At 43.1% G+C, this 14448-nt stretch overlaps 1 protein-coding gene across 1 annotated transcript in view; it reads left to right on the forward strand.

The window, feature by feature from the left end:
• Positions 1-5062, forward strand: part of LOC124107678 (short transient receptor potential channel 7) — a 149887-nt gene extending 144825 nt beyond the window's left edge. The window contains exons 6-7 of the mRNA XM_046465862.2: positions 729-962; positions 4725-5062. Of these exons, the coding sequence (XP_046321818.1) occupies positions 729-962; positions 4725-4993 (503 nt within the window). The 3' untranslated portion in view covers positions 4994-5062. The remainder of the gene's footprint in view (positions 1-728; positions 963-4724) is intronic.
• Positions 5063-14448: the final 9386 nt, after the last annotated feature.

Here is a 14448-nt window from a genome sequence, read left to right on the forward strand (position 1 = left end):
AATTGTTTTTCTTTTAATAACTAATAACTGCTAGGTGGGGGGTGGCTCATGTCTGAAATCTCAGAAACTTGACAGGCTGGGGCAGGAGGATGGCAAGTTCAAAGTCATCCTCAGCAATTTATTAAGGCCCTAAGCAACTTAAAGAGACTGTCTCAAAATAAAAAATAAAGGGCTGAGGATGTGGCTCAGTGGTTAAGCATCCCTTGGTTCAATTCCTGGTACAAAAAAAAAAAAAACCTAATAACCACATACTAAAGCTCATTGAAACAGTTACAGAAATATAGAGGAAAGCATTTTAGTCTGTAAATTAGAAAAACTGGGTTTCAGGTCATATATGGTACCTTAAGAAATTCCTAGATTCAGTTTCCCTACATTTAATCAATGACTGAATGATCCCTTAAGACGTCTACCATGTGTAAATGCCAGCAACCATATTTCCCCTATTATGCCTCCAACAAACTATCAATAGTTAAGAACTCTTTTCTCTCTTCCAAAAAAGAGGATTGTCTGTAAGGACAGGGACCAGTGAGGTGTTCTCCCAATCCGAGGATCTCGTGATTCGAAGCCTTTCTTTGAAGGCACATTTCCGTTTGCTTCTGGCCATCAACATTCCTATCGCGAAAGAGTTGACATTTTCTTTCGTATCCCAGTTCCCTACGTGCCCTCTTGCGGACACACAAATGCTAAAGGATCTGAAAACCGGTCCTGGCCTTCTCACCCTCCTGCAGGAATGATCTGGTCGGAATGTAAAGAAATCTGGGAGGAGGGGCCGCGGGAGTACGTGCTGCACCTGTGGAACCTCCTGGATTTCGGGATGCTGTCCATCTTCGTGGCCTCCTTCACCGCACGGTTCATGGCCTTCCTGAAGGCCAGCGAGGCCCAGCTGTACGTGGACCAGTACGTGCAGGACGACACGCTGCACAACGTCTCACTTCCGCCAGAAGTGGCCTACTTCACCTACGGTGAGTCTGGTTCAGCCCGGGTGCATCTGAGCCCCCGCCCTGGCTCTTGACTAGGACGGTGTCACAGCCTGTGATTTACATTTTGGCCGATTTGGGTCATGTCGACTGACTGCCAGGTCAGAGCAGTCTACCAGAGGAGGATGTGCAGAACTGCTGTGATCACTGATGACAGCCAGAGGAGTCAGAGATACATCTTTCTGTATTAGGAAGAATGAGTTTGTTTTGGAAAGGTTGTTGGGGGCATTCCTGTAGGCTTTTGGTTTGGGTTTTTTAAAAAAAAAAAAACTAACTGTTTTTTTCTGATGTGAATCCAGTCCTAAAAGGAATGTATATACCAAAAAAAAAATTTCCTTCCATATTGCATCCCTGCTTTGTACAAAGATAAGGCCTTCTTTGCTAGTTCAAAAGTTCTTTCCTCATGGATATAAGTCCTCTAAGTACCCTTTGAACCACAAAGCCATGTGGTTTGAAGCAGTAAATTGATATTTTAAGAATAATAATGATAATAGTTATTGCATCCATTTATTGAGGACTTACTATGGCCAGGAATTGTGTAGACATCTGACACACATAAACTCCAGTCCTTGTAATAGTACTACAAAATTGATCTGTTTTGTTTGTTCCTATTTTATAGCTAAAAAAGAAAGTTGTTTTCATGGCAGGGATAATAGTATAATCAGAAATACAGGATTGCTTTGTATAGCAGGGAATCTTAGCCTGAGATGAATTGAAAGTCAAGGTGAATAGCCTGGTACTTATGTCCCAGACTTTAATATTAGACCAGAATTCAAATTCTAGTTCTGTAGCTTCCTATAACATGTGTTTAATTAACTATTCTGAGCTTCCATTTTCTCATATGTAAAACAGAAATAATAAAACCTATGTCAAAATGTTTGTTTTGAAGATTAAATAGTACCTGTGAAGAATTTAGCACTATGGCCTGAAAATACTAAATTTTCACTAAATGGTAATAGTTTTATCAGTACTTTCTCTTGGGTCATTTTCTTGTTCAAACACAGTACTTTCTATGGTGAAAAAGAAAGATGAGAAAGTGAAGGAACAACAGCTATTTATTTTCACCAGTAAAAAGTAGCTGAATGCTTAATAAGTCTTCCTTAATGGCAGCTGCTACACTTTGAAGGGTTTAAGTGTCGAATGTCTCTGTTACATGAAGCCATATGGCTGTTGCCTCTCCAAAATCTTCATGATCAGTACAGCAATGATCTGTAGAGGATTGTCACTTCAAAAGTTGATTTGCTCTTTACTATCAACATAAATTGTATTATGTGCAAATTTGGTAGGAAAACCCCCCATTGAGAAATGAAGAGTCTTGTAGTATTACAAATCATCTACTCTCTCCTTGGCTACCCACCCAGCTGACACACACATACCACCATTTGTTAATTTGGCAAATTCTGACTTTCTTAAAACACATAAGCTTGTATATTTTCCCCTCCATGTGGCTCAAGGTTCACCAAGGAAAGATGAGAGATATGTTTCTTAATGCCACGATTCAGGCTGCAGTATTGTTCATTTGTGACTTCTATTTCTTTATGAATTGTATTAAGTCTCACCCAACCCAAAGCATAGCACATTATTGTCCTTGCTTTTGTGGTTCACCCCGTGCCCTTGGAAATCATCTGCGTTTCTCAGTGTTCACTTGTGCTCCAGTTATGGGAGAACAGAGCCCCCTTGTGGCCAAACAATCAATGGTTCTCTCCAACCTCTTCAGCCCCATATAGACAGACCCCAAATTTTCAGGTTGTGATAAAACCATTTTCCTCATGGAAATGGCTCCTAGATGAAAATCCCTAGGTCTGAATCATCATAGTGCTGCTTGTTTTACACCCATTATAACTCTTACAGGTCATTCCAAGCAGGATATTTTTCACTAAAAGTTCTGACCTGGTCACTAGGATCTGACAACAGCTAAATCTATCTTAATAGATTATTGGTGTAGCTTTTATGGTTATAGCTGAGGTTGAAAATGTTAAATTATAGGTGGCAGGAAAAATCCTTTTTAGTGTCTGTTTAATAGAAGAAGTCACATCCTATTTCATGTTATTCAAATGTGTTACTTATCCATGGAGAGTGACAGATATATTGGAAAACACATAATTTGTTCTCCTTAGTTGTCTTTCATGAACTTTTGAGTTATGACCTTGATGAGAACATAAAATCTACAATGTTGTTATATTTCCAAATGTAATTTAGAATGTGCTACATGAAACTGTGTGGCCCTGCTTCCCTTACTTAAGGTTTCTTACTTGCTCTCTATTATTATAATTATTTAACAGAGTCTAGCTTTGAAAATGAAGAATAAAATTCTTCCTCTTCCATCTCCCTTGGGGTGCCAAGAATTGCTATGCAATATCCTTGCTAACTACACTTACTAGGCTCTGAAAAGGACCCCATACCCCAAATCCAATCTTAAAAATGGCAATAATAATATCTACTCTACAGGGCTGTAGTGAAAATTATAGCTAATGTAAGTGTAAGGGCTAATTTAGGTTTCTCAATGTTTCTCAATTTAAGTTTCACTTAGCATTTCTCAACAGGAACACTACTGGCTTCTTCAGCAGGGGAATTTCCATGGTGCGGGACTATCTGGGGCATTGCAGTCTGTTAAGCATCCCAGAAATACTCCTACCTAGTCATTGTGATGACCACAGACAGCCCCACACACTTCTCTTGGGAGAGAGGTACTGCCCTCACTTGAGGATGACTGTATGTCCTGACACATAGTAGGCAGCTGATTTGTGATAGACACTGCTCCTCGTGGCATTAGAACTGCAGTAGGAGCACTTTTCAGGTTTGTTCTGCTGCAAGAATGCCCAGAAAGCAGTTGAACCCTGGTGGTCACCAGTGATGCAAACGGAGTCTCTGCAGCTCAGGATTGGTCCCAGCCTCTTACCCAGCCAGAACAGATAGCTGTTATGGCTAATATGCTGACTGGTCACCACTTTGGGGGGGCCTTAGCTAAATCAGGAAGCAACATTCTCAGCACATACCACCTAGGGAACAAAACCCAAGAGTATTTTCTCAGGCATGATCTGATCATTCCTAGTTCTAACCCTGGTCCTTATATGAGCTCATTTGTTCCAACTTGTGGTTACTCTAAACTTGTGTTCATTTAGTCATTTAACAAGCATTCATCAACACCCAATATGTGCCATGTGCCATGCTGAGCACTGAATATCAGATTTCATTTCATCTTCCTCATAGTACTGAGTTGATAGGATCCTTAATGTACAGATGAGGGCAACGAGGCTCCAGAAAATTAGTTGACTGACTCCAAACCCCTGCTCATAGGTGCTCCTGTGTTACCTCCTCATGCTGCTTCCCCAGTGAGTGGGACAGCACCTGGGTGTCAAGTGTAAACACTGGTAAGGGGGATGGAATAGCAAGCAGTGTAGCAAATACCAGAACCAGAGTGTGTACAGATAACCATGGGAACAGATGGGGAATAGGGATCCTGTCTAGCCTGTGGGAGTCACAGAAGTCTTCCTGGAGGAGGTGACACCTGAGCAGATCTTTAAAGGATGATTGGGAATGAATCAGACCTTGAAGTGAGGAAAGTGTTCCAGGCAGCGGACCAGCACATTTCAAGAGGGTGGTACCTTGTGTTCTGTATTTGGATTAATCTAGGGCAGGGTAGGAATTGCAAGTCATGTGGTTGGAGACCCCTGAAGATGCCTAACTGGTTTCTCTTCCAGAGCAGATCCTATCCCCCAGTCAGTAACCCAGATTATTTTCTTTTAGCCAGGGACAAGTGGTGGCCTTCAGACCCTCAGATCATATCCGAAGGGCTGTATGCAATAGCGGTCGTGCTGAGCTTCTCTCGCATTGCGTACATCTTGCCAGCCAACGAGAGCTTTGGGCCCCTACAGATCTCCCTGGGGAGAACTGTGAAAGATATCTTCAAGTTCATGGTCATTTTCATCATGGTATTTGTGGCCTTCATGATTGGGATGTTCAACCTGTATTCTTACTACCGAGGTGCAAAGTACAACCCAGCGTTTACAACGTGAGTATCCCAGGGCTCTCCTCTGAGGCTCTCTCTGGCTTTCCTGGGAATTCTTGGGACTCTCTTGCAAGTAGTTTCTTACAGAAATTCAGGTTTCTTTGGTATTTCTCAAGATTTAAGATAACTTTATTCAAAGGTGGCTTAGAGTTCAGGTTCTGAAGTTGGAAGAACAAAAGAGCTGGGTTAAATCCTTACTTTGCCACTTATGCACTGTGTGGCATAAGCATCTTCCTTAACTCCTCTGAGCCTTCATTTCCTCATCTTTAAAGTGGACATAATAATTATACCTGCTTTGTAGGGATAGTGTGAGGATTTTGTGAGATGATATAACTCACACATATAGAATATGTCTTGGCACATTTGAAATAAATCACCAAGTTAGTCTTGGAGCAAGACATGGGACTTTATTCACTGGGGGGTAGAAAGGACAGCAAGCAAGTTGCCTTTGCAACCCTCAATCCCTTGCAGAAATTAGGGTACATGTTTATAGGAATATAGGAAGTGGGGTCAAAATGACCCAGTACAGGGTATAGTACATTGCCCAAGAAAATGGAAATTAAAAAGAGAGCATAATACATTGAATAAAAATAACATAAACATTTTTAAACCACCATGCCTTGTCACACAGGTTGTGCTTAATGGGAGGTGGCAGAGGCGGGTTTTCTCATAGAAGAAGCATTTTTTATATGAATTGGAGTCTCAGGGTAAATGGAGTTTGTCTGGTCAAGGCACGTATAGTTTAGCCCATAACATATAAATGGGAGGAATTAATATATTATTGTTATAATTATTATGATTAGCATCATCATCATCATTTTGCCTGTTTTGCCTAGAAAACAGAACCCTGGGCAAAAATTGCATACCAGCACTTTATTAAAGGAAATGAGTTGTAATCTGAGGAAAATAATACTGAAGGGGAAAGGAAAGTGAAATATGGGTGGAGGGTAAGCAAGGACAAGGTCAAGGTCTCACTGCATGGGCAATACATGAAGCAAGGTTTGGGGAAGGCAAATATAGGTTGCTGCCCTAAGCCATTATCTGCCAGAATACACAACCTGGGCATGATGGACCCTGCCAGGGAGACTACCGAGGGAACAAAACCCAAGAATATTTTTTCAGCCAAATCTTGCAGATTCCTGGTCCCTGTGAGAACTCATTTGTTTGTACTTGAGACTTCTCTAAACTTGGGGTTAGGAGTTCATTCAGTCATTTAACAAGTGTTTTCAGTACTTGCTGTGTACAGAGAAAGGAGCATCACATCAGGATGAGAAAGGGAACTTAATAGTCATATCTTTCCCATCTGTTGTCTCTCATGAGTCAGATTCATGAACTCATCTACACTTTAAGGGCAGCCGTAGTGAAGCCATGTCACACACCATGTCCCACCTGGCTGGGCATACCACTGCCCATGCATGGGCACTGAGCAAGTCCTACAGTATCATATGCCCCTACAGCCAGAGAGGAGGCCCAGGCCAGGTAGCCAGGAGGCATGTGGCCTGGGTGATAAGTAAGGCACTGATATCAGGATTTGGAGATTGCTTCTGAGGGGCTCCAGCCAGCCAAGCAGACAAAACAACACAATGGCACCCACACGCCATGGAGGTAGAGACAGAGCTCACTGACTCTGTGTCTACAAAAATTCAAAACTCCTCCTCTCTGTGGGGAATACCAGGCTGGTAGGGTATCTGGTGACATGGGCTTCTATCCCAACTCTTCTGCCCTGGCTCATCTGTGTAACCCTTCTTCCCTCTCCTTACACGGAACCTGTATGAACCCACAGGGCCATGAAAAATGCCATGACCTACAGTAGGACTGATCTGTCCATAATTTTCAACCAGATGTGACCCAGCTATCTGTAGAGAGAGTAAGAGATGGGGAAAGGGCAAGATCAGGAGAAAGGGGCAAATCAATTGACTCTTGTGCTCAGGGTCTGAGCAGGGTCTACTGAAAGGATGTGGCAGGGCTAGATGTATACTCTGAAAAAGGCATTTACTGGCTGATGACTTTTAGCCAAGTCACTTGATTTATCTAAGCCCTTATGTACTCATCTGTAAAATGAAGATAGGACTTTCCACCTTCTTTGTAAATACCTACATGGATAGATGTGGCAGTTTATGTAAAGTGGCTGAACACAGAGAGTTTCCAGCCTGAGTCCTTCTCCAGATCCACGCAGTTCCAGAACTTCTCCTTGCCTTCATCAACCTCCTACCAGAATCTTAAAAGGAGACTTTCTGACACTTACCCCTAAGAAACCCTAAGTGGTCTGGTGTTTAAGTTTTCCAGTAATTGAAGACGGCCCCTAAGCCTTAACCATGCAGGCACCCTGAGCAATTCCCACCTTACATCAGGGCCTCAGCTTACCCTGCTTCTGGAGAAATCAACATCAAGGGAAGATACTTGTGTCTAAGAACCAAGTGCAGTGGCTGTCAGGCTGCTCAGCTCAGAACTAGGGATTGTGCTGCCCTGCCTGCTGGGTGGCCCTCAGTGCTGAACCTCAAAGGCTGTTACTCTCTGTGGCAAAAAAGAAGTAACTGTGTGCCCACAGAGAATTGGTGCCAGGTCCAGTGGTGAGAAATGTCCCTGAAGGTGGCCAGGTTGTGTGGCAGCCTTAGCACCAGAAAAGGCAGAAAGACTGGGTTTCAGTCTGCACTCTGCCTCTTACTCGCTATGTGGCCTTGGGCAAGTGCTTGGCCTCAGTTTTCCTAATTCTGGAAGGATAAAACATACTAAGAGAGCCATCCATACAGGATTAGAATAAATGAGAAACTTACATGGTTTGACTTATAATAAATATGATAATGAAGATGGGGGCAAATGTGGGAGGAAAGACAAACAGCAGAGACACCTGGGTACAGATTTGGCACTATGGACCCCTCTCTGGGTAGTGGCCTACTTGACAAACTCTCCACCAGCTCAGGCTAAGCACATTATTGATTTAGGTGGACTGCTTTATATCACTCCAATACTCAGCAGTTAACTGATTCATGAAGGAAATAAGCTTGAAGTCCCCACAAGCAAATATTCTCTAAATGTGCTAGAGGAGAGTTAAATGTATCCCCTTGACATGAGATGCATTATTATTGGACATGAAGAAGTTGTCAGCCTAGGAACAAAGGGTCTTGCCTTCTGTGGTCAGGCCCTGATGTCGCTCCCATTTTCAGTCCAGCACAGTGCCTTGCATAGAATATTTGCCCACTAAATGCTTCATAAGCAATAATGAGAGACTAAATAGGAAAAACACAGCCAGGTTAAAGGTAGCCAAGTAAGTAATAGACTGGGCATCTGGTAACCTAGGCTTCTGTCGCATCTCTGCTGTCCTGGCTGATCTGTAAAACCTTTATTCTCTCCCCTTACAGGAGCATGAAAAAGGCCATGACCTAGAGTAGGACTGATCTGGCCATAATTTTCAACCAGATGCAACCTAGCTATCTATAGAGAGAGTAAGGAGAGGTGGCCTGGGCTGTCTGGCTCAGGAAGTTATGGAGAAAAGTAAAATCAGGAGAAAGGAGAAAATCAGTTGATTCCCTTGTGCTCAAAATGTAATTAAGACTTTCCAGACTAGAGGGACCCAGACAGAGAGGACCCCAAGCCTTTTCAGATAGGGATATGTACAAGCAGAGAACAGCAAGTGCAGTAACAAAAGAGACAGGATAGCCATTGCCTTGGCAGTTCCTGAAATGGGATATGTAGCTGTATATAGGATTTAATTGAACAGGAAAAGTCAATAGAGCATTGAGGTAGAGAGAGGAAAGAATGGATTTTTGTAAATGTCATCTTTTACCTTTTGACTGCTCTCTGGAGTATGGCACCCTCCTAGAGATCTTCTTTGATAATAAAAAGCCATTTGAGAATAAATAAGACTCATACCTTAAGGAACTCAAAGCTATGCTAAATGCAGCTATGCTGATGATGAAGACCCCACTCAGGTGTGTGCCTGCTCCAGAGCAAACCATCCCATGGTCTCCACCCAGACCTGCCTACCCTGTGGAACTTTGAGTTTATAGGGTAAGACAGAGCTCTTCTCATCTGTTTCTGTAGATTCAGAAGACTCAATCCTACAGAAGGGAAATGTGGGTTGGAATACACTGCAGGAATCCCTTCAGTTCCACTTTGAACTGATCCACCTGCTCCCCATCTCTGTTCTGGCCATGTTCAAGGGAAAATTGGATTCCTAAATGCTATTCACGAGTCCACTTTAAAAGGCAGCTGTTTGAGGGCTGAGGTTGTGGCTCAGAGGTAGAGCGCTCTCCTAGCACAAGTGAGGCACTGGGTTCGCTCCTCAGCACCACATAAAAATAAGTAAATAAAATAAAGGTATCATGTGCAACTACAACTAAAAAAATGTTTTTTAAGAAAAGAGGCAGCTGTTTGGTCTAGAAATTCTTCAAAAGGCTGGGAATGGAACTACCATATGACCCAGCTATCCTACTCCTTGATATTTATCCAGAAGAACTAAAATCAGCATATTGTAGTGATACAGTGTTTACAGCAGCTCAGTTCACAATAGCCAAGTTTTGGGACCAGCCAGGTGCCCATAAACAGATGAATGAATAAGGAAAATGTGGTACATATACACAGTGGAGTTTTACTCAGCCATAAAGAAGAATGAAATTATGGCATTTGCTGGTAAATGAATAGAACTGGAGAACATCGTGCTAAGTGAAATAAGCCAGACTCAGAAAGTCAGGGCTGAATGTTTTCTCTCATATGCAGAAGCAAGAGCAAAATAAGGAGGTGGGGGGAGTTTGGGGGCCACTTCAAAAATGGGAGGTAGATCAGTAGAGTGGAGTAGAGGAGCAGGGTTGAGTGGGAAGGGATAGGGATGGGAAAGGGGAGGAACTATGAAATGAAGTCAACCAAATTATGCTGTGTGCACATGCGAATGTACCACAGAGAAGCACCCATACGTAAAAATAATAAATAGATGAAGGGAAGGCCAGAAGGCCAGTGGAGTAGAAGAGGTAGAGCAGGGGTGGGGGAGAAAGGGAGGGATGGAAGAGGTACTGGGGACTGAAAGGGAACAAATTATATTCCATGCATGTGTGATTGTGTCAACATGAACCCACAATATTATGTGTAGCTATCATGCACTAATAAAAACATTTTTTAAAAAATATAAATAAATAATTTAAAGAAAAAAATTTTAAGGCAGCTATTAGAAATCTAGAGAGAGTTGTCTCAGGAAAGCCTTGCTGGCCCTAGGAGTGTGGTCCCAGGCCAGTTCACGAAAGCCAGTCCCACCAGAGACTCACCAAGATACAGTTCTGTCCCAAAGGTAGAGGGTAAGACAGATAGTCTAAGACAAAAGGAAAGATAAGGAAAATAATTTTTTTCTACCAACTGCAATCTCCAGCCCTTGACCAAGATCTGCACTAACTCCCAGTGGGTTCCCGCTTCAAAGTCACACACCTTCCTCCCCACCCTCAAATGCCCATTGCCTTCACCAGCAGACCTCACTAAAGCAGCTAGAAGAAAATGGATGGATTGAACTGGTTCACCCAAAAATGTGAATAAAAACACATCATGAACACCCTTAATGAGGTCAGTGGTCTTCAACACACCAGAATCACCTGGGGAAGAGGGAGCAAAATTTGGGACACCTCTTAGCATCTAATTATAATAGTTCCAGGGTGGGGCCAAGAAATCTATATTAACAAAAACTCTGCAGGGTGGATTCTGCACAGGTAGTATTGGATCACAGGATAAGAAAGATGGGTCTGATCTGACTTCATCCCTGCACAGTTGAGGGTATGGAAGCCACTGTCAATTCTGTGCATCTCAGAAGCCAGAAGCTCATTAACCTAAGCAAGCGTCATACTGATAGGATTTCAGGTCATGCAAACAGGCATTTTTAAGCACAAGGCATTGAGTAGAAAGCCAGATCAAGCAGTAGCAAGCCCTCGAGTCAGATCCTATAAGCGGTTCTCAATTTCTCATCCTCCTTCCACTTCAGACCCAAGATTCTCCCAAAGGTCTGGGTTGTTTTTCATGGCCACTTCCCTGACAGAGGCTGGCCTGAAGGAAAGGAACAGAAATGTGGATGCAAAGGTTGCTGGTTGGTGAACTTGGATGCAAGGGTCCCTGCTTTGTGAGCTGAAGCCTGTCTGAACATGACAGATAGCACACCTGCTGGCAGCTCATTATCTCCAAGCCACTTCTATTACAAACTGAAAATAACCAAAGGGGAGGAAGACAAGGTGTTTAGACCAGTTTTATGCTCTCAGAGTACAAAATCAAAGTTTTCCAAGATGTATTGAGAAAATAGAAAAGTTTTTTTAAGTTCTCAGTTCAGATTGTTAGGAATTTTGTTCTTCTTGGGGATATAAGTTTTGCTTATATCATGGAAGTGAATAGAGAAACAGGATTTGCGTTTTGGAGGTTTTGTAGGCAACTTTGCTGAAATGTAGATATTCCATAAAGCAAGGAATTTCTGATTAGAGATTGTATGGAGTCACAGAACTGTTAGTGTATAGAGAAAGAGAAACAAAAGGTCCTTAGCTCATAGGTGAAACACAGCTGGGAGAGAATGCATAGAAAAAAATGCTCTCCTTCTACAGTCACACATGGCTTTACAAAGTTACATTCTGACAACTGCAACATTAAGCAGTTTTATCATTGTACAAATATATAACGCCCTTACAAAAACCTAGACGACATAGCCTACCACGCATCTAGGCCATATGTGACCATTGTCATATATGTATTCCACCATTTGAAAGAAATGTTGTTATATCGCACTTAACTAGACAAATACATGGAAAATAGGAAAGGTTAGGGGCAATAAAGTGACCCAGAGAGGGGAAGTGGAAGATTCTCCAATAGAACATGTTAGGCCCCTGCTCTTCCCTGTGAGTGAACTTGGCGTCTCTTATTTAACTCTGATTGCAGATTAATGTGGGCTCCATCCCTCAAAAGATGATCCCAGACAACCTTTTCTATAGACTGTTGTGGAGTCAGCTTCCTAGCAGAGCTGGGTTGACACTTTTCTAATCAAAAATAATACCTCTCTTAAGATTGTTCTGTCTCCCCAGGAATTATTTTAATGGAAGGAGTTTCAGCAGTGCTAGGCAAAATTAGAAGCTTCTATTTTCCATGACAGTTATGGAAAATTTCCACATTGTAAAAGGAAGGGATTCATATGGCCACCAGAAGAAGAAAGCACTGATCCAGCCCTGCCTCGCCTATCCAGGTCACAGGCAAGCCAGCTTCTCCTTCCAGTGATCCTGGAGAGTGTGGGGCTAGGGAAGAGAATTGTGAAGACCCTGCCCTCATACACCTTCCCCATCCTAGGCCTGTTCTACCTGCCACCAACTGTCCAACTCTGGAGGCTGAGCTTCACATACTCCTGGCTCAGAGCTGAAATCAAAGCTCCAAACAGTCCTGGTAGAGGCAGTGAGAAGCAGGAAGAAGAATCAGCATCATGTGCTGAACAACACGTTATGACAAACACATGTATGTATCTGCCCTCTTATTTAATCCATGCTATGGAATGACAGATACCACTACAGGAAGCCAAGGCTCAGAGAGACCGTGGACTTAACTAAGATTACAGAGCCAGGAAGAGGATCCCAGCCCAGATCTTTGTGATTCAAGACCATCCTCCACCTTCTGATCTGAAATTGACAAGAGTGGGAATCCCATACCCCTGTGCTTTTGAGGCAGAAGCCTAGTCTCTTCAAAGGTTGGGTCATTTTCCTGTGCTTCTAAATTCTAAAGAATAGGATACTGAATCCAGATTTTGATTATTGGCAAGAATTTGATGAGTCTACATACCTGAGCTATAACTGCAGCCTTTGATTCTCCCCTATGTGAAACAAGTGCTCTACTCCAAAGTGAGTTCATTCATTTAGGAAGATTTAGGGGGCAGCCATTCTATGCCAAGTTCTGGGTTGGGTCCTGGAGTCATGAAGATTAAGAGATTCCTGTCAGGCACGGTAATCCCAGCAGTTTAAGAGGCTAAGACAAGAGGATCAAGAATTCAAAGCCATCCTCAACAAAAGCAAGGCATAAGCAACTCTGTGAGACCCTGTCTCTAAATAAAAATATCAAATAGGGATGGGGATGAGGCTCAGTGGTCTAGGGCCCCTGAATTCAGTCCTCCCCCTCCAAAAAAAAATGAGATTCCTTATGCCCCTGGGAATTTGTAGACAAGTGAAGACTGGAGAGGAGGGAAGCAGCAGCTGTAACACCCTGTGACCACTGCAACAGGCCAGAGGAGTTGCTGAACTCCACCTGGCAGTGCCAGGAATGGCTTCATGGAAGGGGTGGCCTGAGGGAGGATTTTGGAGGATGACTAGAGGGCATTCCAGCCTGTGCATGGCATTTTTGAGGAACCACAGGTAGGCAAGAGTTGGGAGGATGGCAGAAGACTAAATCGGAGTCCAGAAGGAGCCAGATTATGGAGAGCTAAGTCCTCATTAGGTGTTACAGTCTCCACTAAGGCCTTTTTAAAAACAGGCAGATACACTCAAAGCTGCCTTCAGAAAGAATGCTGTCGCAACTGTGTGAAGGACAGGTTGGAAGGGGAAGCTCAAACCTGGCGCTAGCTTGATGATGGGGATGTGGTGGTTAGAACAGCCAAGGCCCCTTTCATCATGACGGTTGCAGTTGTTAGGGAAGACAGGTGTTTATCACATAATTGCAAGAAAGAAGCATGATAACAAATAGAAGAAACAGTCTGCAAGAAAAAAATCTGAAAGAAGAGCAGCTCCAGAGGGACCTGTGCCAGGGAGCCACGTGAAAGAGGATGTGCTGCTGCACTAAGGGAATGGCCATGTGGGCAGGAGAGGTAGAGTGCAAGGATCTGGCCACACAGGGGTGTCCTGCTGGGGCAGCCAAGACTGGGTTTTGTTGCGAAACTCCCCCAAACCAAGGCCCTATTAATAGAAACCAGGGATAAGTCACCCTGTGGTGCATGGAGGACCTGGCTCACTGCCATCGTCTTTGTGTGGAGCATGCTGAAAGTGTTCAGAGGTGGGGAACATGGAAGGGCATCAGCCTACTGGGTCTCACAGAGGACAGACTTGTCCCAGGTTCCTAGGTCACTGTAGAAACATGGGCACCCTGATTCGGAAGCTCTGCAGGCCAGTTTTACATCATACTCTATTACATTGTGAAAGTTACCTCCATCTTTCATCTTACAAATTTAATAAGGGTGTCTGAGGGCACAAGAGCTTATTGAGCCCATTTTATGCAGAGCAACTAGCACAGAAAAATTCATAGACTTGAAAGACACCACATGGTCAGACCCAGAGAGGCTTGGTAAGTGGAAATGATGTTAATATGTCCAAAACAAAGTGGTTTAGATGTAATATAAGTTCTTATCTTTGTATAACTTTCTAATAAACAGTAAAAATGTAGATTTTCAGAAGATATTAATAAAGTCTGTTACAACAGACATTCTCCTATCATATAGTGCTTACTTATTTGCTCTCTTCATGTTTATTCGTGACATGGATT

Source organism: Marmota monax, unplaced genomic scaffold (genome assembly GCF_021218885.2).
Source record: "Marmota monax isolate L192 unplaced genomic scaffold, Marmota_monax_Labrador192_F-V1.1 WCK01_AAM20220418_F8-fsc00097, whole genome shotgun sequence".
NCBI lineage: Eukaryota > Metazoa > Chordata > Mammalia > Rodentia > Sciuridae > Marmota > Marmota monax.